This window comes from Dendropsophus ebraccatus, chromosome 5 (genome assembly GCF_027789765.1).
Source record: "Dendropsophus ebraccatus isolate aDenEbr1 chromosome 5, aDenEbr1.pat, whole genome shotgun sequence".
Classification (NCBI taxonomy): Eukaryota; Metazoa; Chordata; class Amphibia; order Anura; family Hylidae; genus Dendropsophus; species Dendropsophus ebraccatus.
The window spans coordinates 113,676,650-113,704,542 of NC_091458.1; the positions used below are offsets into that span (position 1 = coordinate 113,676,650).

General features: G+C 39.5%; 1 protein-coding gene across 3 annotated transcripts in view; it reads right to left on the reverse strand.

Annotated features, from left to right (window-relative positions):
• The window catches only part of CFAP47 (cilia and flagella associated protein 47), a 313,997-nt gene that overhangs the window by 232,170 nt on the left and 53,934 nt on the right, over positions 1-27,893 (reverse strand). For all 3 annotated transcript variants that reach the window (XM_069971016.1, XM_069971013.1, XM_069971015.1), the window contains exons 20-27: positions 26,939-27,016; positions 26,058-26,202; positions 25,083-25,177; positions 15,412-15,580; positions 13,373-13,473; positions 10,630-10,789; positions 10,341-10,539; positions 9,866-10,072 (exon numbers count right to left, since the gene is read on the reverse strand). In XM_069971016.1, the coding sequence (XP_069827117.1) occupies positions 9,866-10,072; positions 10,341-10,539; positions 10,630-10,789; positions 13,373-13,473; positions 15,412-15,580; positions 25,083-25,177; positions 26,058-26,202; positions 26,939-27,016 (1,154 nt within the window). The remainder of the gene's footprint in view (positions 1-9,865; positions 10,073-10,340; positions 10,540-10,629; positions 10,790-13,372; positions 13,474-15,411; positions 15,581-25,082; positions 25,178-26,057; positions 26,203-26,938; positions 27,017-27,893) is intronic.

Genomic DNA, 27,893 nt, shown 5'->3' on the forward strand with positions numbered 1-27,893 from the left:
GAGGGGAGGGGTTTTCCTCCAACTGGGGGCAGACCAGCTCGCATCCAGTGCTTAAGCCCGGTGCTTGGTAATAGATCAGCGCCATGCGTGGGAACCCAGGCCGTGCTTAAAAAAAAAAGACCAGGGCACCGGCATCCCTGTGCTAGCGCATTCTATTCATTTGCAACACTTGAAGGAGATGCACTGATGGTATATATATCTGGTCTACAAGAAGGGAAACTTAGCAGCGTCAAGGACTCTGGTGGAATGCACATGCACTGTAATTGGTTCCTGCATTCTACAGCGTCAAATAAGGATTTTAATCTTTAAGATGTGGACAAATACTTTTATGCACCTTCACATACACCTAATGTGTACCTCTAAGCACTGTAACTTTTGTGTTAAATTAGTTAGGGGTGTATATAGAAGTAACATAAGACCTATGGGATCCAGGGTGTGACCCCCTGCTCTGATGCTGACTAGTTTTCCATGCCTGTATATTAATTTTACGTTAACTGCTACTTGAAAGTCTATCATGGTAAGTAAGAGTGTCTAACTGCAATGAAGTGCTGGCTCATCACATGGATGAAGATTTATTCTTGTCTACTGTATTTAAAATGTAAATAGCTTGTAATCACTAAACTTTATGACAAATCTATTAGATGTGCAGCTATTAATAAGACAGCATTACAATCCATTAGATATATGAAAATTAAATAGCCACATTGCAATACGAGTACTGCTGAAAATATGCAATGAACTGACTAAAATGAGATTAAATGAACAGATTAAGGAATTTTGCACAGGTCTTTCTCATTTACTTGATTTGAAAGAATGTATTAATCTACTGTGCTATATTAAAATGACTCTGTAACTTAGCATTCTAAGGTCGAACAAATTAGCTTAATGTTCTTCCAGAAACTAGTGCTCTTGTATATAGCAATATCCAAGCAAAGGAGTGTTTGCCATCAACAGAAAGCCTAGAAAAGTAGAGACACTCATAAGCCATCTAGTTTTAGGGTTAAATTTTTCACATTATCATGCGTCACCTTTTTAATACCATTGTTTACCATTTAAAAGTATGATAACTATAGTGTTTTAACCCCTTTATGACTGGGTTTATCTTCACTTTTGAGTTTTAATTTTTTTACACCTCGACTTCTAAAAGCCTTATTTTTTGCAGGACTACTTGTACCTCTTTCATTTTACTATTAAATGTACAGTATGGCAAAACTGAAAAAAAATTTTTTGTGAGATTGAAAAAAAGAGCAATTTAGCAAACCTTTCATAAGCAATCATTAGATTGCTAGTTCTGATCAATGCAATGCTACAGCATTGCATAGATCAGCAAGATCGGCCGCTGCTTTTCTAATAGAGTCTGCCCGAGCCAGACTATTAGCAGAGACACTTAGGTAGCAACGAAAGGAAAGTATGGATCTCCAGCTGCTAATAGGAACCATCAACACCCAGCAATAATGTTGTTGGAATATAAGGCACCTGACAGGTAGGGCACCCGTCATTCAGTCATTTTAATCACTTTATATTGCAACATTGAAAGGGTTAATGACTGCCATCAGCAGGATAGCTAGTGTCAATGATTAGCAGCAGAGGTCTTCTACACATAGCAGACCCCACTTCCAACTACATATGGAGTGGGCTCATCTCCTGAGCCTGCTCCATTCACTTTTTCACGTCAGCCAATGCATATAACCATATGGCTCACATGAAGGGGTTAAAAAGGGTAATGCATTTTTTTTAATAAGATATCCTACGTCAATCTACAGATGTTCCAAAATGTAGAGAGCTTCTATCAAAGTAAAAAGAACTGTATTTTTTTTTTAAATGTTTGTGCTAATTCCCATCAGCTTTTCTGTTAAGTACTCTAGCTGAAAATTTGAAGACATGTGAAACCAGTTTTAAACCCATGAAGGTGACATATAGGCCCTAAATTTATTACTGCAATCCAACTGTAATCGGAAATTGCAGCTGAATTTCGGTGCAGTGCAACTGTGCCACAATTTGCGCCGGAACTGCACTGACAAGAAAACCAGCTTAGTCACCAGTATGCATGATAAACCTACCTGAAAAGGTGGCCTAGCATCTGAATTTTCCTACTTCCCAATATATTTTTCAATCTTTTCACCCAAAAACTGTCAAATTTGACCATGAGTTTTTCACAAGTGAATGCTGTTGGAAATATTCACAATTATGTAATTTTATGAATTTTGAGAATGGCAATGTCCTGAAAGTGTTTTCCTTATTTTTTTTTTTTGTTTTTTTAAATGGTTCTTCTCTTTCTATAGATACATTTTACATTTCTCTAACCTTAGCAAGAGACCTCTAGATTTTTTAAGAAATGATGTTCATATATACTAGAAAGCACGTCCACTCCCGAAATGGACAGCCCACTCAGCCAATCACTAACTTAGATGGAACAGCATCACAGCCACTGATTGGCTGAGCAGGCTATCACCCCAGAGACGAGTCTGTCTCGGAATTGGAGGTGGGATCGTTCAGCCGGGACCTGAAGATGATATAGGACGACACTGTGGGAGCACGGAATGCTGTTTGTTATGTTCTCCCCAAGGGCAGCAACATGTTGAAAGTTTAACTTATTTATGGATTCTGATAAATGATTAAATTCTCATTAATTACCAGTGTGCCAGATTGCATCAGGGAAAAGCAATGTAAGGAGGTAAAGAATTTGACCTAAAAATAGACACAAGTGATACAACAGACTGGCTGGCGGCATAATTGCTATAGCTCTCCTACAGTGGTTGTTGCATTTAAAGGCATGGTAACACCTAAAGTCACAGGTCTATTGTAAGCATGTGTAAAAGGGAAAATGAGAAGGTAAAAACGAGGTTCCCAGAACACATTTATATGTACTTACTCATCAGAGACAGTCCCTTTCAGAACACAGTGCACTGGGGATAAGGTGACTTTCCCACGTCGAACTTCTTACCAAAAAGTACTGTGCTGCAGTAGCAATAAAGTACATTCAGATGAATAGCCATCCCTGTAATATGTGAACAGCTTAAGACAACCAGAATGGGAGCCACTAATACTGCAGTGCTCCTAGTTCTGGCTCAGAAAGGAGTCTGAAGCAGGGGGCTATATGATGTCCATATGCCCTAGTGGGGCAATTGAAAAGGGTTTTCTTTATAAAAAAAAAAAAATGGGTTGTACTATAAAGAAAACAAGATCTAAACAGATGCAATATGTGAAATGGAATATATTTACAAGTATTACAATTTTTTTTATTGCAGGGATAAAGAGGTCTGACGGTGGCCAACTGTACAGTGCCCAAAGCTTCCTGTAGAGCTCTGGGACAGATATGGAACATTTTGTGATATATTTTTGACTGTTATGACACCTAACAATTTTAAAAACAAAAAGTATGTTGAAGTGACACTGTCAACTCCTTTGTGCATTCTGACATCTCTACACAGGTGTAAAGGGTAAATTTAGCGTTTTTCATACCTTATTTTATATCATACGTCATGGTGCTTGTTCAAGTAAAAAGTCATCTTTTATCAACTGCAGATTGTATTAAGTGGGCGTGGCCTCGCGGCATTAGCGCCACTTAGCCCCGCCCCCAATGCCACAGTTGGCCACGCCCCCTCGTCACCCATTGGAACAGGCTGACCGAAAGGGTCAACGGTGCCGTTGTGGGCGGGGCTAATTCCGAGACCACGCCCACTTAATACAATCTGCAGTTGATAAAAGGACACTTTTTACTTGAACAAGCACCATGACGTATGATATGAAATAAGGTATGAAAACTGCTAAATTTACCCTTTACACCTGTGTAGAGATGTCAAAATGCATAAAGGGGGTGACAGTGTCACTTTAAGGATAATGTCACAGAGATACTGTACATGACTATGTATACTTCATTTATTTTTATTGCTACATTTAATTAAAGATTAGAAATAGTCTGTGTGTTTATGGCTTTGTATGTTACACGTCACTGTATGCTTGCTACTGTAAGACTGACAATAGAAGCATAGAAAGATCCTAGTACTGTATAAAAGCTTCAAGATCGCCATAATTAGTGTCTAAGTATGAAGAAGACTGAAGTTAGTGATTATTGATCTAGATGAAAGCACACACAGGAGAACTAAATAAAAGCAGAATAGAGTCTTCACTGCAATAGAAAATCATTTTGAAGATTAATGGCTCTTGAAAGTGAAGATGAGTATAAGGTCAAAATGTTAGCTTCATAGTGATATATAAAACAGCTTTCAATGACCTGAATTCATCACCATTTATGAATACAGACATACATGTGCGTGTGTGTATGTATATATATATATATATATATATATATATATATATATATATATATTTATATATATATACACACACACACACTAAGCCATAACACTGTAGGATCTATTGGGGTAAGTGTACATATATTAGCCATTCCGAGAGGTTTCTGTGATTGGATGCATGACATTTTTGAATCTGTGTGGTATCCACTTTACTCACTTACCTTGACAACACCCCCCCCCCCCCCAACTTAAAGACGAGTACCATGTATATTCTCAAAATGGACTTGGCTAGTGCTCTGTGTGATTGGGAGCTCGGCTCTTAAGCTACGTCAATTTAACAGGAAAAGGAGAACACACTGTGTAGCACTGACACAGAAACAAAAACATTTGGATTACAATAGCTCTTTTGTGAGATTGGACCAGACAAGTTATCCTTCACTCCCCAGGCACATCTATGATCCTTGGGTAGCCATGATCATTGGAAGGTACTAACCACTGCTTACCGGGTACATCTCACAAGACCTGATATTTAAGGATTGCAACTAGAGATGAGCGAACCTGGAGCATGCTCGAGTCGATCCAAATCTGAACTTTCGGCATTTGATTAGCGGTGGCTGCTGAACTTGGATAAAGCCCTAAGGCTATGTGGAAAACATGGATATAGTCATTGGCTGTATCCATGTTTTCCAGACAACCTTAGAGCTTTATCCAAGTTCACCAGCCCCAGCTAATCAAATGCCCAACGTTCAGGTTCGGATCGACTCGAACCCGAACCCAGTTCGCTCATCTCTAATTGCAACTTTGACAAGAGCAAAACTGTGATGGCCAGATGATTTTATCTAGCCATCACTATTTAATCCCTTGTCAAAATTTTTTCTTCACATATTTGCTTTTTTTCCTTATATAATGCTTAATAGAACTGATTTTGGTTAACAAACCCTTCTTTACAAGGGCATCATATGATATGGTTTAGCACTGGTGTCTTGCTTGACTGAGGCAGTGATTTCTCATTCAACCAGGGAATCATCTGAATAGAGACTAGTTTCTTGATTTACTTTGGTCATTTGGGTTCCCTCCCATATTCCAAAACATCTGGTACAAAGTATGAGACAAGGATATTGCTGAGGGACAGATGCAAAGGAAAGCAATCTGCATCAAGCTGTGTACTTTGGAATAGGTCAGCATTATATGAATTATACATAATAATAGTTAATATTTATGTAAATTTCACAAAGCACAACAGCTTTCAATGAAAAATAAACCAAAAAGTAAATTTTCGCATTTCAATCACAACACTCGATCCTGTAGTCCTTTATCGAAGTATACTATATGTAATATAGGTTTAACATCTCAGACCCTGAACCTATTTTTAACCTTTTGCAAGCACAGCCTATTTAGGACTTCAGGGCATGTTTTATTGCTTAGAAGGTTTTTCTTTTTTTTGTTAGGTTTTTCATGCCTTTTAAGGACCACAACTTTACCAATGTAGCTGCATGAGCGCCATTACCATCATTTTTGGATATATATAATGTATGAAAAAATTTTATCATTATTAATGAATCATATCATTATATCATTTTTTGGGGGGAGGAAAGGTTAGGAGGAACAGCAACTTATATAGGTCCAGTTACACTAGTATACTAATTATGTCAATTATGTGTATATATAGGAGAACTGCGACTGAGGGTGGGTGAAAAAAAAAAATATTCACCTACCTCCCTGGCTCCCGCGCTGCATACTACCACTCCAGGCCTAGGTGTCTGGCCAGTTCCTGATCTTAAGACAGGTCTTGGGACGTGACGTGGCAGGACTGCTCAGCTAGTTAGCAGCAGAGGTAAGACACTGTTACAGATGCTGAATGGCTGGGCGGTCATGTCCCAAGTCCTGTCTCAAGGGCCCAGAGAGGTGGTATTTGGGCAGCAACACATGATCCAGGAAGGTAAGTGGATGTTTTATTTTCCACCCACCCCCTTTCTGGATGTTTTGAAAATATGGGTCCCAGATAGAGATAAGCGAACCTCGAGCATGCTCGAGTCGAGTCGATCCGAACCCGAACTTTCGGCATTTGATTAGCGGTGGCTGCTGAACTTGGATAAAGCCCTAAGGCTAAGTGGAAAACATGGATACAGTCATCGGCTGTATCCATGTTTTCCAGACAACCTTAGAGCTTTATCCAAGTTCAGCAGCCCCAGCTAATCGAATACCGAACGTTCGGTTCGACTCCAACCCGAACCCGGTTCGCTCATCTCTAGTCCCAGACAAAGCTCTTCTTTTACTTCTTGCTTTCTTGTAGTTTGAATTTTCTTTTATACATTTAAAGAGAACCAATCATGGGCGGAAATTTTTTTTTTCGATAATTAGATTAAAATTGTTATTTTATTAATATTTGTAATTTGAATTAATTACTTTTAGGGCCGCGTTTTCACAATATACCGATTTTCTTTTCCTGTCTCGTGCCGACTCTTTTGAAAAGAGCCGGCGCGCGACAGGAAGCTCCCGGCATGCCGAGCGGCAGGAAGGGCTCCCATGAGCCTTTGCCACCGCTCTGTAAGTACACAGTGATCCCGCGCTATACAGCGCGAGATCGCTGTGTATGAATATCCTAACTGGGCCTATTAGTCTATTCCTGAAGATACAGACTGCCTGTGCAGTCTGTATCTTATGCCATTACCTATAGCTGTATAGCGGAGCGGAGCGGAGCAGTAAGGCCGGGGGCGGCCATCTTGATGACGTCAGTGGTGCGTTCCAGCGCTGGAACGCAAGGGACGTAATCAAGATGGCGCCCGGCTTTACTGCACCGCTACAGAGGAGTGGGTAAAGTATAAGATACAGACTGCCTGTGCATTCTGTATCTTCAGAAATAAACTTCATGAAGATACAGACTGCCTTTGCAGTCTGTATCTTATACTTTACCTACTCCTCTGTAGCGGTGCAGTAAAGCCGGGCGCCATCTTGATTACGTCCCTTGCGTTCCAGCGTTGGAACGCACCACTGTGACGTCATCAAGATGGCCGCCCCCGGCCTTACTTCTCCGCTATACTGGATTAGGTAAAAGCATAAGATACAGACTGCACAGGCAGTCTGTATCTTCAGGAATAGACTTAGGGACAGAGAATCTTTTATTATAGGGATAGTGATTTTTAGGTGATTGGTCCTCTTTAAATATTTAAAGAAACTTAATAGAAATTACAAAGACTGTTGGCAGAAAAAGACCATCTAGTCTGCCTATTGTGGTTTTACCAACTACATCTCCTGAAATTTTGTTCCAAGTGACTACTACTCTCTCAGTAAAATCATACTTTAAAAGATTTTTTTTCTAATATTGCCAACAAATATTGTGTCTCTTCGTGTGTATAGTTTCTGTCATAATACTTTTTTTCATAATATTTTTTTAATAGGGTCACAATCTTGTGCAAATTCTTGATATACCATTATAAGGTTTGGGACTTTATTTTTCTGAGAGCTGCAAATCCTCTGACTCCCTTTTATTAAAAACGGTTAATATTATAAGTTCAATAGGACCTAAATAAATCTTCTTTTACTAAGTTGACCCTAGTGATAACTGCAGGTAGCAAAAATATATAATACAACAGGAAACCAGCACAGAATTAAAAAACTATAAAATAGGTATGCTTTATGGCTTGAAAAAGCAGGAAAATGGAACAGGAGCTTGTATTAATAAACCCGTAAACTGGCAGAATCGGCTATCAGACAACAACAAGAAGCTGAGTTTAGTGAAAACATTGTAGTCATAACTATTTATCCAATTGATTAAAAGAAAGACAGTCCACGTTTTTCCAAGCGTTCCTATATTCCCGATATATTTCCTCATTACATCAGCCAAAAAAAAAAAGAGTTCTGCGGAGAAGTACAAATGAAAGATAATAAAGAAAACTCAGCGCTCAGTGAAATTGCAGACTATATGCTGCACATCACCATCTTGAAAGCCTGAAATGCATTTGTTACCCATCAGCCATTCTGCTGTTTGCATACTTATTTCCCTAATGTGCACTTGCAAAGAAGTTACAGAAAATAGGCAATAGTCATTAAATATATTATGTGCATCAACATTTGCAACCTGCTGTTAGCCAAAAAAAGCTTGTGCTCCGACTGTGCAGACAAAAAACTCATAAACGTAGGAAGCTCATTGTCATTAAACATTCCCTGTGATTTTGTCATTTATTCTCCACTAGAAGGCAGGCACATTTATTTATTTATTTTCATCCTTTTTCTTTTTTTAATCTCTCATCTATCCCGGTAAAGTATTATGACATTTTCCTCAATGGGTACATCGTTGTGTGGCATACATTTAACAAATCAGATGCTAGGTAGTTGATGGCTGCTGCACAGAAACCTTCAGAACTTAGACTGAAAAATGATCCTACTCTGCATATGCTGGAGTCTCTCCAAAGAAGCCATGGATTCAATATTAAAAAATTGTAAAACTTTCAAAAAAATAAATTAATTAAAAGGTGTAATTTAAGGGAGAATAGTATTCTATTGTTGCCATTATTCTTTGCGGCTAGCCATGCAAAACTGCTATAGGGGTATCACTTTTAGGGTATGTTCACACTGAGCAAATAAATTGGAATTCCGCAGAATCCAGCAATCCTCAGTGTCCCGCTGTGAGTGAATGAGAGGGCGCTCGCTCCTCCGTTGCCGCCGCTCTCCGCTCATAGAAGTGACATGTCACTTCTTTGAGCGGAGACGGGCTATGGGACACTGAGACAGGGGGGATTCTGCGGCAGAAAGTTCTTCAGTTTTACTCAGTGTGAACATACCCTTATGCTAAATTATATAGCTCTCTAAAACAGGGGGGAAAAATGGAGTATCCTCTGGAGGACCCACAGAAGAGGAACAAAGGAGTTTTTCTTACACAATTTATATATTCTGAAAAAGATGTTTACAATTTAATAATTAATAGGCCTCTAACATTTTGAAGAATAATAAATGTCTGAATCATTGAGTCAGGTCTATGCATGTATCAGGAAGGAGCAGATATAAAATAACATTTTGTCTACTCCATACGAAAATAAATCAGAGGTTAAAAGCAAGGTAATGTCATGCTTCGATGTAGAGGTTTTAAACTAAAATGCTTGAGGGAAGGGAGCCAAAATTGATAACACTTTGAGCCCAGAGCACTATACACTGGGATGATAACCTTAAAAAAAAATATATGCACATACAAAGTCATAGTCAGATGGACTTAACTGGTCCCAAATTAATTTCAACAGTAAAATATTGTCAGAATATGAAAAGAACGATTTACTGAGAATGCGTTGAACCTTTGCACATTTGAAATAAGAAAAATATATTGCACCTGGGGATTGGGAACAACAAAGAGAAAAATATACAATAAAATATACAATATTTTTCCACTAGCGCCCAATGTTTTTAGTACTAATCCTAATTTAATGTAAAATATTTATTATATGCATTATTATAAACTCTTGTTACTGTCATTGACAATCAGCCGGTTGCACTTATTATTTCTTTCTGTGGCAATGAACTGAAAATAAAATGAAGGAACGCCTTAAGAAATGCCATGAGGAAAAACAACATTGCAAATAATGTAACACTGGAATATTATGAACAAAAATACATCTTACTGGTTGTTATCTTCATCTGTGAATAGCAGCTCAGCCAAGCAAGACACTGGAGTGGAAGATTTGAAGGCGATCTTGCAGACAATTTTTTCACTCAACTGACCAGAGCCTGAAATAGTCTGACCATTAGGAAAATGGACAGAAAACAGCTTTTTCCATTCACCATTGTCAAGCTCTATCTCTGGAATTTCCACTTTCAATGCGGATGGCCTACCAAAAAAAGGTAATTTTGATTTTAAAAAAAAGCTTAATGGCCTGTTCAACATACAAAATTGCACACATCCTGCTATACAGTAGAAAACTATAGAGAAAATAAAGTGAACTGAATTCCTATAATGAGTGAGACCAGAGAACAGGCAAATAACACCATGCTGTTAGATAAGGATGAACCTGGTAGATTAAGCATATCATCTTACTCCTGGGCAGGCAATAAAAAACGTATTCCTTCTTTAATGAATATGTAATAATGTGAATATACCTGTTATAATTAGCTGGCATGACATCTACCACCGCTTCAACTTCTGTGTCCAAAGGCACAGGAGTCAGTATAACCAACGGAGGATCAAAAGTTATCACTGCTTTTTTGGAGCTACCAAACAAATGGAGAGGTATATAAATAGTATCTGGATTATCATTTAGGATTATTGGAATTTCCGCTTTGTAATTCCCTGGTCCGACTGCAAAAAATAAGGAAAATTAGTAAATCAACACCGGTACACTAGGTATGTGGCAAAGTATAGAAACCTCTATTTTCCCCTAGTACATACCAGGGCAGAAGTGAACACTAATCGTACTTGTTTCTCCGGGCTCAAGCACACCTAAACGTTTACTGAACTTAAAAACTCCATTCTTCAGAGTTTCCATCGTTAGATCAGGATTTAACCTCCACGACACTGTTTTCTTTGAAATGTTGCTTAGCTCAAGAACCTAAGAGAATTGTGCATTGAGATCTTTAATACATGATAGCAAAGGATCTTAGGAGTCGCTTTCACTTTTTAAAATGACATCTGTCCTTTTACCCTCTTTACTATTAAATTCAATTGACTTTTCCATGAAAGACACACCCAAATGGCAATCAGTCTGCCTGAACCAGAATAATGTACCAGCAGCTGTCATTGTAATGATGGGCATCCAAAACACAAATGACTAACGTCATTTTGAACTCAAAATGATGGACGTCATTTTAAAAATAATAAACAGAAAGGAAAAAACGTCATGTGAACATATCCTATAAATGTATAAAAGTAATTATATAATACATATCCATACTTCAGACTGCAATATTCACCCCATCAACTTACTGAATGTATTAAATGTATATATAGTGCCATTTTTAAGACATATTGTATCACATCATCTTAGCTCTTAAAAAAAAAACAGACTCAACCGACAGCATAATGGCTTATAATTGACAGATTGTTACTAAATTAGCCCCATTATGTTTAAGTAATTTGCGTATTGGATTTATTAAATGTAAGCCTTGTATCACCAAACAGATTGTCAGGCATCAGATGGAGTGGTGTAAAGCATGCCTCCACTGGACTCTCTAAAGCAGTTGAAATGTGAAAGCTTTTCTATATGAAAGCAGAATTGTATCCTTCCAACCTTGTGGGGACATTTTGGGTTTGGCCCTTTTATGTCACAGACTGATGGAACCCCAGTACAAAAAAAAAAGCCTTTAAGGGCATGGTTGGGTAAATGTCAAATAGAGCAGACTTCAACCCCACTGAAAGCCTTTGGGATGAACTAAAATAGAGATTATAACTCTGGACATCTCATCCTACATTTATGTCTGACCTTGAAACCTCTGTTCTAGGTAAATGAGCAAATAATGCCTTAGGGTATATTCACACGGGCGGGCTCGCAGCGAGATTCTCGCTGCGCGCCCGGCAGGTCCTGTCAGTTCCCATAAACTACATACTTGCTGCGGTCTAAACGACCGCAGCGAGTATGTAATTATACCGCGCTTAACCCCTTCTACTCCCGCCGGCTCCCCCGCTGTAAGCAGCATACATTACCTGTCCTCGCTGCACGGGTCCGGCGTCCTGCTCTCCCGTCTGGCCAATTAGTGTGTTGCCCAGCCGCAGCCACGGATTGGCCGGGCGGGAGAGCAGGACGCCGGACCCGTGCAGCGAGGACAGGTAATGTATGCTGCTTACAGCGGGGGAGCCGGCGGGAGTAGAAGGGGTTAAGCGCGGTATAATTACATACTCGCTGCGGTCGTTTAGACCGCAGCAAGTATGTAGTTTATGGGAACTGACAGGACCTGCCGGGCTCGCAGCGAGAATATCGCTGCGAGCCCGCCCGTGTGAATATACCCTAAGAGATAGTCCAAGATCTTATAGAAAGTGTTTCCAGAAGAGTGGAAGCTGTTATAACTGCAAAGGGGACCAACTACATATTAATGCCTATGGATATAGAATAGGATGTCTTAAGAGCTGCTGCAGGTGTAATATATGTGTATAGTATATTTTATTATTTGCCCCCCTAGCAACCAGAAATTTGTTAAACATGCCAGGGTGACAGGCTACCGTCCCCCCGTTAGAGCACCCTATACTCACCTAATCCCGCCGGGTCCCGCTTCTGGAGATGGTCGGGTGACGGAGATATCAGCCGCTGCAGCCCGGCGCGCGCGCTCCTCAGATGAGTCCAACACCCATAGAGAATGACAGGAGAGTCTGACGCTCCGACATTCTCTATGAGCGTTGGACTCATCTGAGGAGCGCGCGCCGGGCTGCAGCGGCTGATATCTCCGTCACCCGACCATCTCCAGAAGCGGGACCCGGCGGGATTAGGCGCGTATAGGGTGCTGTAACAGGGGGTCGGGAGCCTGTCACCCCGGCACGGGGGGTGACAGGTTCCCTTTAATGTTGGGTTCACACTACAGTAAGTATATGTATATTTCAGTCAGTATTGCAACCAAAACCAGGAGTGAATTAAAAACACAGAAAGGCTATGATCACACAATGTTGAAATTGAGTGGATGGTCGCCATTTCATGGCAAATATTTGCTGTTATTTTAAAACAAGGGCTGTTATATTTGAAATAATAGCAGTTATTTACTGTTATATGGCAGCCATCCACTCAATTTCAACATTGTGTGAACAGATCCTTTCTGTGTTTTTAATCCACTTCTGGTTTTGGTTGCAATACTGACTGAAATATACGTAGTGTGAACCAAGCCTTAAATTGTAGAGCCCCTTTAAAAAATTTATCAGCTCAGAATTTTGTACCTGAAAATGGCATAATGGTAAAATGTGGAGATTGGGTACTGCAACACCTTAATTTGTATACATAAATACTATAATTATATCTAAGCATAAAATGAGCAAAACATATTAGGTTATTTCCCTTTAGATATAGGCCAATATATCTGTGTCTTGCGATTACCATATGAATAGAATCTGCTACAGCTTTTGGGAATTTTCCTTAATTCATTAAATTCTCTCACTTACAATAACCTTAGCCTTCTAATCTATTTTTCTTGGATATGGTGCATGAAAGTCTTACCTGGGAGCACAAAGAGTCATCTGCAATGCCAAGATCAAAGACTCCAGACGGTAATTCAAACGCAATGTGGGTAGTGGAGACTCTGAGCAGCTGCTGCAAAACTATGAAAAGGCACCATAACTGAAAGAACTACAATGTTAAGACACACATGAAAGAGCACTTGATGTGTTAATGTAAAAAATGCTTAACTACTATATTATATCAAGTTTAACATTCTAATATATTTTGTTTCAGTTCCCCACCGCTTTCAAAATATCTGCTTAATGTCAGTGAATAGAGGTTAAAAGCAGCAAAAAGCCTAAGGGTATGTTCACACAAGCATAAATCATGTGGTTTGGGGTGCAAAAACTGTTTAACTAGACAAGCATTACAAGGGTAAATATGTTAGCTGAGACGGGAATACCCCTTTATAGTGTACCTGTCGTTATAACTTTTAAAATATAAACCAAAAGTCGATGTGATATAAAGCAAGTTTTTTTTTAGCTATCATGGAAAACACAGCACTTCCTGTTTTCTGCCTTTTTTTCTAAGAGTCACAAAACAGGAAGTCCCGTGTATCCCAGGCCATCTGAGCGCTCACAGAGAGAAGGCAGTCATGTGACTGATTGACACATTGAGCCGTGACTCTCTGTATTGGCCAGAATTTCTGTGTTTAGTCAGCTTTTTTCAACCAGCACAAGTCAGAAAATCTGCCTTCAGGAGACTGGACATGAATTTCTGGCAAGTTCAACTTTGTTTTACAGGAGGATAACAACAATAACATAATGAATGTATATTGCAAACTTGCTTCATTTAACATCCACTGTTGATTTAGATTTTGAAAGTTATAACGACAGGTACACTTTAAGGGGGACACTTATAAAAGGTCCGCCTAAGGCGTACGCCAGGGAGAAGGTGCAGATTTGCTCCTTCTCCCTGGCACCTGCCGTATGCCCTGCTTGCCCGGTGGGCAGGCTGGGGGAGCTGGGGGTGGGGGGCGTGACAAGGCGTGGCCTCCTCCCGTAAATCATGGTCCAAATCTACACTAGCTTGAAGCAGGTGTAAATTTAGTACGCCTGGCGCAGGTTCGGGCGTGTGTCTCTTAGTGAATCCAGCCAGGGAAAAGGGGCGTGGCCTAATATAAAAATATATAAATCCACCTTAAGTGCTTAACCACAGGGGTTAACCACTGGGACCCACAGGGTCTTGAAAAGAAGTTTCAAGGCTCTCGTTGGAATGGCCCAGCAGCCCCACCACTACTCTATTCATTGTCTAAAGGAATTTCCAGAGATAGTACTGTACTATAACATCCCCTGAAGCTCTGTTACACAATGAATGCATGGTGCCCATGCATGACTACCATGCTAGTCCAACTAGGGTAGTGGGACACTGCTTTCAAGATTGCAAGGGGTCATGTCTGTGACTTGTGTCTTAAGATTTTATGAGTTTAGAAGTTTTAAAGGCCAGAAGCTAAACTAATTCAAGAACCAGGTAAGGCTACAGTCATTGAGAATGTGCCTAAGATACCCAGCTTCCCAAAACTCCTAAATAGCAAGTCTGCATAGTTTACTATGTGGGTCTGTCATATAATATAATTCATAGTAGATCTTGGAGGGTATATTCCCATATTCAAGTTTATTTTTGCAGTTTTTATATCCAAAGTGAAGGATATATTTAAAGAGCTGTCTAAGCCTCTTCTTTATACAAGTCCTCCATTTATGCACTCTTCCAGTCTACGGCATCAGTGCTGCATAAAAAAACCCTGAATATCAGAAAATGCCACATACCAGAATGCAATGCTGCCATGTGGAAGGAAGGAATCTGTTACTTAAGAAGATTAATATTTTACTGGTACTCTCGAAGGCTATATTAGGATGGAGTAAGGAAGAAAGCTGTTTCATCAGAGAATAAATATTTTACCGCACGCAGTAGTACGCTTATAAATTGGCAGGTCAAAGACACACCATATATTGTCCTCATACTTCATATTTACTATCACTACTTGGACATATGGGCACTCTAAGTCTATTACTACATTAAGGACAAATGTATTGGCATACCGGTAGCATTTACTTTGCAGGCTGGAGTGATGACATTCACCATTTGAGGCCTTGGGATAATGATATGCTTTTCTGAATGGGTTGGGGTAACAGGAGCAGAGCTGTCAGCGTCAGATAATCCACCGGTGAAGTTGATATTTACTGGAAGCTGGAAGTCATAGGCTGCCACCTGCAGTACAAAATCCATAGCAATATACTTGCTGCTAATACCGTTGCAGAATATAAGTCATTAAGAGCATACAAATTCCTGGAAACTGAAGAGGAAGCATGCACAGATCCCCAAGATGTCACTTAATTAACAGTAAATGAATGTATTATGTTCTAGCAGTCACCGCAAGGTGTTAGTGTGCCCAATAAATCTGCCATTAATCACATTTAACCTGCAAGCTCTTGAAGGAAATTATTAGGTAATCAATACATATACTCCGGATTACGGATAATCAGGTGGACAACTACTGCATAAATGCACATTTAGCAGAGATGAATTACTTCTTCATCTTCTTGTTGACCCCAAGAGCCAAAGGCTACCCTACTATGCATCCATTTTTTATTGTTCTAAAATGAAAACACATCCATAAATCAACTTAATTAAAAAAAATCTAGAGTCTTGTATCTATAGCTTGTAAGGAGGCCTATAGATTTCCATGGGAACAGATAATAAGCTCTGTATAGTCATATTGCCTTTCATCTGTCCCCTACTTTTTTGTGACCTTATGCATGTAGGGTAAGAAGAAATAGGTAAACAATGTTTAAAAGCTGCAGGAACAAAACAATAGGAAATTTTTTAATTAAAATGATGAATTGATCATTTTACTTGCACTGCAACAAAGAAAATAGTTGTAAAGGTGGAAATGTACATCACATTGCATCATAATGTGGAATACATACAACCCCTACCCGCTCATAGTCTTATTATGGGTGATATTTTTTTATTCAGGAAAGCGGGCACAATTTCACTTCTAGTAACTAGACATGGCGCAACTTAAGCATGTTAGAGTTGCGCTCATCTTTAGTATTAACTCAAAGCCAAGCAAGTAGGGAAGGAAGAACATACAATTACTACTATAAACAGGAAGCAGTTACTGTGCTGTGTTAGTAATGGTTTATGGCGATCATAGAGTCTATAGGTTACATACACAATAAGTGGTGGTCATGGAAAAAAAGGGGGGAGAGGAGACAAAAAAAATAGTTAATCTGACATCTAACCACCTGAACCGAAGGGGCTTTGTACTCATATTGCAATTTTATGACTTATACTGTACATTTCCACTGTTTTCAGACACTTCAGCACCAACCTAAAGAGGCTCCATCACTTCTAGGGTCCTGTGTGTAGTGTACCAGTACAGGTGTTCCACTACCTTTGTATTCCAACTTTGGGATCACACTTTGGGATGAAGGGTCTCACCACTCTAATTGCACAACTGAAGGTCTAGAAGGGTTAACTATGTTCTTGTGTTGCTTTATGTTGTTCAATCAGTAATTTGAGTGCCTCACTCTACCAAGGGGAGGTTATTCCCAGTCACCCATATGTAGGATAGCTAGTTCCTGGTGGGAGGGTCTTTTTTCCTGATCTTCTAGTCTTCAGTTAGTTGGAATTGGAGAGAGAAGATGGTTTTGTTGGAGTTATTGTAATAGCAAGTATGCAGTGTTAAACCTAGATAACTGTCCCCTGGGAAAACTGGGTCTACACCAGGGGTAACCATCAGATTGCTGTGAAGATTTCTACGTATAGTGTTATCCTGGTTAAGTGCTGGACTGTGATCATTTTTTCCGCACTTACACCTGCACCCACACAAACCCGATTCTTCCTTTCCAAAGCCAGTTTTAGTATAGAGGGGGGGGGGGGGGCATACCACTCTTGGCCACCATGACAAGTGCCTTGTCTGTTACCAAACACCTAGCCCACTCCTAACAACCCCAGGTTACTGCACTTGGTCCTGCTTCTATGGTGCACAGAGCCTTGGTACTGACAGCTTTTTTTTTTTTACTGTTCTTGAAACAAATATTCCATTACTAGTATAAAGTTCTATTCTTTCCCCTCTATAACGTCTACCATTTGGCACAGTATATTGCACCTGCACATATTGTGGCTGTCTGTACTAAGGAAGTATCTGCTATATGGGACATGCCTCATAAATCCTCTTTTAGAAAGACATGTAATATAATAGTCTATTATGCTGAAATCTGAGATCATGCTGTCTGATTCATTTTATTTAGTAGAAAATGAACATAATTTTAGGTCTGTCTTGGTGATTGATTGCTTGATCTTCAGGCTGCGATTCTTGCATATTAGTAGGTGTCTGGCGTCTTTAATCAATAGCTTTGCACATTTCTTCTATGCTAGGCAATCTCAGGTTGTATCTATACCTGCTCATATATTTCAGTCTATCGTTTTTCTAGTGTCAGATGATTGTACATCTTTCTAGATGAAGACCATCTTGCTCTTACATACAATTCTCTATATGTATAAAAGCATTCTGTTAATGCCAAAATCTTAAACTAAACAGGAATCCTGGAACTTTGTGTCAGGACAGGGAGGTAGGGATAAGACACGACAGTGAGCCCTAAGACTGAACCCACCCACTGTCCCTTCCTACTTGCCTCAAACGGCCCTAGGCAGCCGCAGACAACCACAAAGGTGATCCCTGCTCTGGTATAAGTGTAACATAGAACGAGACAGACAAACAAATACAAAGGATAGTCAGCAAGCCGAAGTCAAAAAGTCAAAACCAAAGGGGCAACGCAGTACAAAATCAGTAAACAATCGGATAGTCAAAGGTCAGGGAAGAGGTCAGATAACAGGTAAATCGAGCAGAGGAATTAGGAACAGGGTTTGCAGGAATAGACAGGGGGAGCTGGGATCATGGTATGAACCTTAATAGCCAGCGCTGAGAGACTGGCTCAGCTTTGTTTTATGAGGATCAAGAGCACGGTCCAGATCCCCATTGGACAAGCGCTCTAATGCTCCAGGTTCCGGACAGGCAGAGGACAAAGTCAATCAAAAAGACTTGCTCAGCTGCAGCAATCAAGTCTAGCAGAGCTCAGTGTAACTCCTGCATTGCCGGAAGCTGAGAAGCAAGCGGGTGTGTCACACAAAAGCAAATACCAGGCCCAGTTCACACCAGGCTACTGCACATTCCGGACACTTTGTAAGCATTCTCTGGGTCCATTCCTTCTATTGGAGTCTTGGCAAACTGACATTTAGTTTCTGCAACAGTATGACAGATAGTTTTTTTTTTTTTTTGTTTTGTTTTTGTTATTCCTGGCAAACAATCCCAGTGATATAGTCTGTCTTTTCCAACCTTCTTATCAAACAAACATAGTTCATAAAATCTATAAGTCAACCAAGGATGTGTCAGGCGGATCAGAATACCTGAGCAAATTACCAAGGTATCTAGCTCACCATTCATTGTATAGGAGCTTTCATGCCAGCACTAGCAGTAGCAATCCACAGGAAGGAAAGTAATCAGATCCAGCCTGCAGAGTAAAATGCTGATCTCTTTATTTAGCACATCAGACATAGATGTCCTTACTCATTGTAAGACAACAATGTCTGAAACACATTGAATTTAACTGGAGGGTTGTATATGCTGTGGTTTTAAGATGTGCTAAATAAAGAAAGAAGCTCTTTACGTTCCAAGCTGGATCTGCTTAAAGCCTTAAATTGGCCTAGATACATAATATAGCTAGACTAATTTTAAGAATAGTAATTCTTGTAGGGAGGAGATGCAAGTAGGAGTTGTCTGAGCAAGACCCTATATGCTGAGGGTCTCTCGAGCAACAAGGTCATTAGTTATCAGTAGGGATCCTTGCAGACCCTATATCTGTATCATGATGACAATATCATTGCGAGGCTATGCTCACACATAGAGTGACATTTACTAAGGAGTCTAATGTGTGTGTAATGGGGCTTAGTGTAAAATTTGTTCCAATATCTTGTGACTGATTTATTAAAAAGGTAGCACTGCCATAGTGAATGTTTCTAAGTAAAAATCTGAAGTAAAAGTCGCAAAAAAGCAAAGATTGCACAAGCATATTCACCTGGAACTGACCAGACGTAAGCCTGCACCTGTTTGTGTGACTTTTTAAAAAGTCACAAATGATAAATTGTGAGCTAATCCCGGATTATGCAAACTTTTTGGTGAATACTCAAAACAGGCAGATTAAAAAAAGTCACATCTAAAAAATATTTTCCTGTCAAATACTGATTCATAAATAGAACTTAGAACAAAAATAGGTAAAAAAAAATCACGTAAAAATAGGCACAAAGCCCTTAATAAATTTCTCCTGTAGTATTTCTGTCAGTCTGTTTTTTAACCACAATTAGACGTGAAGCTGACAGGGCAAAATTACAATGGAAAGATTTGCACAGTTTCTGTGTTTTCAACCCACTTCTGGTTTTCGTCGAAAAAAAGACTGACAGAAATACTGTGTGTAAACACAGCCCATTGGGGTTTATTTGAAGGGGTACTCCGGGCCAGCTGTATAATCCGTATCTGGCCAGGCAGGATATAGAAGGCTGCGTTGACTTACCTCCCCGTATCGCGACGCCCCCGTACTCCAATCCTGCGGCCGCTTCCTGGACTGAGCTGTGGCTTGAGACGTGACGTCTCAAGGCAGCTCAGCCATTTAGCCACCGAGGCAGGACTCCGCTATGACCGCTGAATGGCTGAGCTGCCTTGAGAAGTCACGTCTCAAGCCGCAGCTCAATCCAGGAAGCGGCCGCGGGAAGGGAGTGTGGGGCGGCGCATCTGGGAGCTGGCGCTAGAACCGGGGACTGGAGCCTTCTATTTCCACCCCCTCCCTGGCCAGATACGGATTATAAAGCTGCCATAGTATACGAAAAAGGAAAAAGATCCAGAAAAACAAGGTCTGCACCTCCACAATATAATAAATATTCTTTATTTAAATCAAATCCAAAAACAAAGACACAAGATTAAAAACCATAAAAACACACAAATGGTCCTAACACTGGCCCCAATAAGGCACAGTGAGAAACTGGTCCACCCCACATGATAATACAGAGACAGCAATAAAATATAATGAGCAATAATAGTTATGATATAGTGCAAAGAGAATAATATATATGTAAACTATCTGACCCTATAATTAAGTGCCACAAAGTGCAAGTGCATGTGAAAAGGGTCACCCCTGACGAAGTCCACGTGACAGAACGCGTGGGGTTAATCTACCTGATCCACCCGTGAGACAGCAATTGTTATTGTATATATTATTTATTTATTTATACTTTTTATTGGTGTTTTTCACTTTTTGGCATATTTATTTCTTCCTTCTTTTAGGATATTGATTTGTTGCATTCTTTTCACATGCACTTGCACTTTGTGGCACTTAATTATAGGGTCAGATAGTTTACATATATATTATTCTCTTTGCACTATATCATAACTATTATTGCTCATTATATTTTATTGCTGTCTCTGTATTATCATGTGGGGTGGACCAGTTTCTCACTGTGCCTTATTGGGGCCAGTGTTAGGACCATTTGTGTGTTTTTATGGTTTTTAATCTTTTGTCTTTGTTTTTGGAGTTGATTTAAATAAAGAATATTTATTATAATGTGGAGGTGCAGACTTTGTTTTTCTGGATCTTTTTCCTTTTTCGTATACTATGGCAGTCTTTGGGTCTGGATAGGATTAGCACTCCGGCATTATTGGATGTGGTGCCCGCCTTATATGTGTACGGATTATAAAGCTGGCAGGGAGTACCCCTTTTACCCATTTTATCAGTACTGTAATAAGAAAAGCAACCATTTGACAAAGAAATGTTATCAAGTTAAGTTTAGATCTTCATGAATAAGGTTAGAGCTACCATAATCTTCAAGTCATGCAACTTTCTTGTCACATTACTCTCACAGAAGAGAGCTGTTTTGCATCTGGTCCTATGAAAGAGGGAGCAATAGAATAGCTGCAGTGACTGCAGAGGAGTTGTACTCAGTTACCCAGTGCAGTTCTATGAGATACAACATCTTGCCTAGAGGTCCTGCAAGTCACACAGCAGAAGAAAAATCTTATGAAACGGAATAAACTCAAGCAAGGCATGCAATGTATGTTAATAGAATTATGTTTGCATACATAACCTTCTAATGTAGTCTTGTGCAATGCAAAATATACACTGCAACCGCACATGCGATTTTAAAATTCATGTAGCGTTATGTTATTAGAGGATATCCTGAGGATAAACTCAGTAGGGTATATATCTTGTGTTTTCAACAAAAAAAAAAAATAATCTATAGATGTAGACAGTCATGGAACAAGGTAAAACATCTTTCCAACAATTACCTAATCTTAACAAGTATCTGCTTTAATTATTCTGGAACAACACCTTATTAGAAGTCTTAACATTCAACCTTATGTTAATTGCCTAACCAGAAAAAAAGCCTGGTATCAGGTTAAAGTGCTACTTACAAATACTAATGAGACAATAATGTATTATAGTGTGTTCATTACGCCATGAGTTGATATGGCTCCCTTGGTTCATTATAGCTAAATTATAATCATTCCAACACAATGTATTGAATCATGCGTCGTGAAAAGCATGGCAATGTGTTGCTTAAACTTTTAGGAGGTAGCGGTTGTGAGTCAGAGGCTGGAAGTGATAATAATGCCATTGAACGTTAGATACTTTCCTGCTGATCTTTTTTTCATTTCTGTGTTCTAGAGAAAGAGTCTGCACACCATGAACGCACTAGGCATGTCTCATGGGAGCCAAGCGATAGTTTTACAAAACAGCATGGCAGGACCACAGGAGAGATCAGTACAGACACTTCACAGCATATCAGAGTAATGAGGGAACTGCGTGACGTAGGTAGCACCGAAGCATTTTGTGTGCTTTTTAGGGCTCTTCTGTAGCTGCTATGAATATAAAAAACTCTGCACAGCCCTTCTATATGGGAAGATCTGGATGCTGTATTTGTTACACACTATGCATAGTAATGGTAGTAGTATGTAGGACACATACTTTGCATATATGGGGTAGTGGTGTAAATGCTAAGGTTTTTAATCCACCTAAGAGCTTATGACTAATACCACTTAACCCTTTGAGGTTGTACTTTGTAATGGCGCCTTTCATTTTACCATAACATGTATGATGGAATTCCAGAATTATTATTTATGAAGATATAAATTGGTGAAATCGTAAAAAAGAATGCAATATGGTAACGTTTGGGGGGTTCCTGTGTCTACGTAATGCACTATACGGTAAAAGCGACATGATACCATTATTTTATAGGTCAGCCGGAACACAACCATATGCAGGTTTTCTAATGTTATATATTTTTTTAATCAAATCCTTTTTTTGCCAATTAATTATTAATAAAATGGGCCTATTGTGATGCTTATAACGGTTTTAATCGCTGTTTATTAATATATATATATATATATATATATATATATATATATATATATATATATATATATATATAGTAACATCAAATCGGTAATCCGTTTTAATCACTTTTTATTAATATATATAATGTAACATCAAATCGGTAATCCGTGCACTTTTTCCCCTCTTTTTTTTTGTGTACGCCGTTCGCAATGATGCTTGTTATATTTTAATAGATTGGACAAGTACGCACGCTACGGTATATTATATGTTTATTTATTTATTTTTATATGTTTTATTTATATAATGGGAAAGGGGGGTGATTTAAACTTTTATTAGGGGAGGGGCTTTGGGGTAGTGTATTGTTATTTTTAACTTTTTTTTTTTACACATTTGAAGTCCCTTTGGGGGACTTTTACATACATTATTTTGATTTCATACACTGATCATTGCTATGCCATAGGCATAGCATTGATCAGTGTGATAGGTGATCCGCTCATTGTGCCTGCCTGTGCAGGCTCAGTGAGCGGATGGCAGATCGGACCGTGCGGAGGCAGTGGTACTTCCCCTATCACTCACACTTATACGCCGAGGCTGCGCCGTTTAAGGAGTTAATGACACGCTGCGGCGTGATCGCTGCAGCCTGTCATTAACGGTGAGGTGCCAGCTGCTCACTGCAGCCGGCTCCGGAGCGCGCTTTATAGCAGGAGAAACACCCAGGACGTAGTTACGCCCTGGGTCATCTGGTGACAGACTTCCAAGGCGAAACTGTACGTCCAGGGTCGTCTAGGGGTTAAAGGGGAAGTCAGGTAAAAACTTTACTTAAGTATTGTTTTGCCCCCCAAAAAATATACAAATCACCAATATATACTTATTACGGGAAATGCTTATAAATTGCTTTTTTTCTCTGCACTTACTACTGCATCAAGGCTTCATTTCCTGGATAACATGGTGATTTCATGCCCCGAATCCCAGAGCTATGCGGGCTGTGGCTGCTGGAGAGGATGATGGCAGGGGGACACTGAGGGACACAGGGCACTGGGGGGACACTTACCATCCCTCTGCCATCATCCTCTCCAGCAGCCCCAGCCCGCACAGCTCTGGGAGTCGGGTCATGACATAACCCTGTTATCCAGAAAGTGAAGCCTTGATGCAGTAGTAAGTCCAGGAAAAAAAGCACTTTATGTATTAACTATAATAAGTGTATATGTATATATATATATATATATATATATATATATATATATATATATATACATATATATATATATATATATATATATGAAACACCACAATGTACACCAGGGATGGGGAACCTTCTGCCCTCAACAAGTTGTGAAACTACTATTTCCATAATTCCAAGACAGCCTAAGCTTAAACTTTTGTAGTCCAGGCATGAAAGGAATTCCTGCTGTACAACTTGCCTAAAATGTCCCCCAAATGTGTATGTGTATTAGTAAATCAAGACATGTTTAGCCATTAATAACCCATAAATGTACAAAGCAGTGAATGAGCGTGCACCACAGTTAGCCTATATAAATACACACACCCCAAGAGAGCAGCACTGCTGATGAGTATGGGTACCGTAAGTAGGAAACATAGACTTTGCCTCCTGGCTTCCGCACAGAGGTTTTGCAGCACTCCAGTTTCCAGTGATTCAAATGATTTTTATTGCGCAAATACATAACATACATATGATGTTGCGGCACACCTCTCCGCCTCAGAATCCCATCTGCCTCAGACTGTCGATGGGCGGGCTCACGTGCCTCTGCTTCCTTCACTCTTCACTCAAAGAATTGACATGTCAATTCCTTAAGTGGAGAAAGAAGGAAGTGAAGGCGCAAGCCCTTCCATAGAGTAACTGTGGGACACTGATGCAGACGAGATTCCGCCACTTTTACTCAGTGTGAACGGGGCCCTAACACAGGGAGATTCGTGACCAATAGCGATAAATTTTACCGCCTGCACGCCGCTTTTGCGCTGTATGAACTGGCCCTTAGGTGTAAAAGGACCCTAAGGCTGTCAATTGCAGTTTCAATGCAGGAAGGTTGCAGGACTGTTTTTACAGTAATTATGTAGTAACGTATCAGTAATGCACATCATTAAAATAAAAATGCAATGTGTGAATACAGCCAAACATTTTTCTAGTGACAATTCACTATAACATACCTTCTGCTAAGATTCAGGGGTAACGCATGTCTTACTGCCTGTGAACTTCTTGGTAAAGTTAATTGTTTGAACAAGAACAAAAATGACCTCAGATGTCAATTTACAAAACCCATACAAGCATTACAAAACTTATGGGTATGATAATTTACAGAACTTACTTCCTTAGGACTAAAATGTAGTGCACACTCAACAGACTCCTTTTCTTCTAAATCCAAAGCATACAAATGAGGATATAGTGAGTCGACCTCAACCACTAGAAATAAAAAGGCAGAGTAAGCAACCTGTCCAAAACATACAGCAGATTCTATGCGTATTACTGCCTGATAGCCACAGAGAATCACAAAGCTATGCAGGAGGACAGAGACAGAAACATTTCTATACAGCAGTGTGAAAGGCTGAGTGTAGTGTAAGTGCAGGCACATTACAGCAGAAATGGAGAGGATGGGAAACACAAGGGATGATAGAGACTGCAGGGAGTATGAAGAAATAAGCAGATCATGTGGGTGCATAAATGCAGTGCTCTCTGTCCGGGGAGAGAGGGGTTACAGCTAGGAAGAGATTACCTTCACATTAGTGTCCCCTGATGTAAGCCCCAGCCTGAAGTGGATCTGCTATGATTTGGAAGGTGAGGGAGACTTCCTGGGTCAGAGTACGGTGCTGTAGACCCCACTTTATAGAAGATGCCCCTCCCTCACTCCCCCTCGCACCCAGTACAGGGAGTTCTTAAATTAAGCAATGCTCTTAAACCAAGTTACAATTTTGAAAAACTGTGAGCTCTTAATCCAAGTTAGTCTTAAACCAAGGTACCACTGTACTTCAATTTCTTCTTTTATATGGACTCTTACCTCAGTGCAATGCTGGAGGGTTACCACTGATGATGCACTATTTTTTCCATTCCCAGATAACCTTACTTGACGTTTTATTAGGTACAGAGGTGACCCATTTCTTGCCAGTTTATAACTATTTTGTTTAGCCAGTCAGCCAGGTTATATAAAAAACAAAGTGTGTGTGTGTGTGGGGGGGAGGGGTCCAATTTCATCCAGTAGTAAGTGAGAGTCAAACTTTAGAACAGTAGTAACTGCAAAAACATTAATCTCAATGACATATGACATTTCAATGATGACTAATAGTACCTGCATCTTCTTTAAATGACAAAGAGAAATCTTCATATTTGGAAAGGTCAATTTCTACTCTTGCACGCGCCACCCCTTTATTCTGTAGCATAAATGGTATTGCTTGGGTGGAGTTTACATACACACCAGGAAAAAGGAATGAGCTCTAAAAAATAAAAGATAAAAATACAGGTAATATTTTTTTAATCCTCCACCAAACCAGACCAGTTCCCCTCCCCAGTCTTTGTTTACAAGCTGCAACAATTATATAACCTCTGCAGCTGGACACTAGTCTGCGCAGTCACATGCCACACCTACTAGTATCAACAAATAATTTATTTGTTGTCTGCAACTAAAAATATACATATTTTTCAATAAAGAACTGAAGGTAGTCATGAGTCTGTCTGTCTATCTCATCATATGCTCTTATAATATAATGAGAAGCACATCAGTTCTTTCTAGTTCATTATGAAAACCGTTTCAAGTTGCAAGTTCCTTTTACAAATATAAGACCATCAGAGCAGTATATCCCTCTTGGCTCGGGGCTTAGTATTTCATCTTAAGCATTACCCTTGCAACTTGACATGTTATTTAGATGTTAATAATGCTGTTCTACAAATGTGTACTTTTCAGAACACACCATACTTTTCTGGTGAATACTCAGGGTTAGCCATGAGGAACAGACACAATTTCAGCAAAATTCCTTTAAACACCAATGTATAAATCCATTTGTTTGTCTAGAACAGTCAGCGTGAAATTCACTTCATTTTCTGACATCTTTATTTTAAGCACTTGTTTTGGTACAACAGACACATTATTAGTTGGGCAAAGTCTTAGAAATGTCTGGCCAAATGTAATATCGAATAGATGTCACAATAAATTGTGGTAAATCTCCTACTTACAACAGAAATGTCTACTTCTGGTGGCACGACCGATCCTCCAATTCTCAATTCTAGAGTCTTTGTATTGCGCACTGATACCTGACAGATAAAAACAATATTATTAATAATACTTTTTACAGCCCTCTTGATTAGAGATTGTACAAGGGTTAACATAAAGAATGTAAAAAAAAAAAATCAGGAAAAAAACTACATGAATAAAGTAAACAACAGATTGACAGGTTCATAGGGAGAGAGGACCTTGCCCATGAGGGCTTACAATCGATACAAGCAATACTTTTACAACACAGACTGCGATACATGTTTCTATGTAACAATAACAGTACATGAAAGTAAATGCAATAACTTTAGAAAATGTTGGCATTTTCTAGTGATGCAATGTGCCAAATGGCAAAAAATGTGAATCCAGCTCCAGCCAGTGCGAATAAAAAATCCAAATTTATTGTAAATACATATTAAAAATTACATGGACGTCCATACAAAAGAAAGAACCGACGCGTTTCAGAGCCTAAGACTAAGGAGCTTAGGCTCTGAAACGCGTCGGTTCTTTCTTTTGTATGGACGTCCATGTAATTTTTAATATGTATTTACAATAAATTTGGATTTTTTATTCGCACTGGCTGGAGCTGGATTCACATTTTTTGCCATTTGGCACATTGCATTTGTATCTGTGGATGGGAGTCGGCCCATTACCATCCATGCTCCACCGAGGATTGACATTTACAGGTCTGAGGATTTGGGTGAGCTGAATTTTTCTTTGCTTTGCTGTTAATATATTTTCTAGTGATACCTATTCAGGTATGAAAAATAGCAGAGGTTCCTAAACTTTCCACCCCCTTTTCAGAAAAAAAAAAATAATCAGTGCCCCCACTCCCAGTGATTGACTGTCCAATTCTCTTAGTGATCAGGCATAGGGCTTTATTAGTGCATTGCCCAATAACTAAGGAAGTTGTCGGTG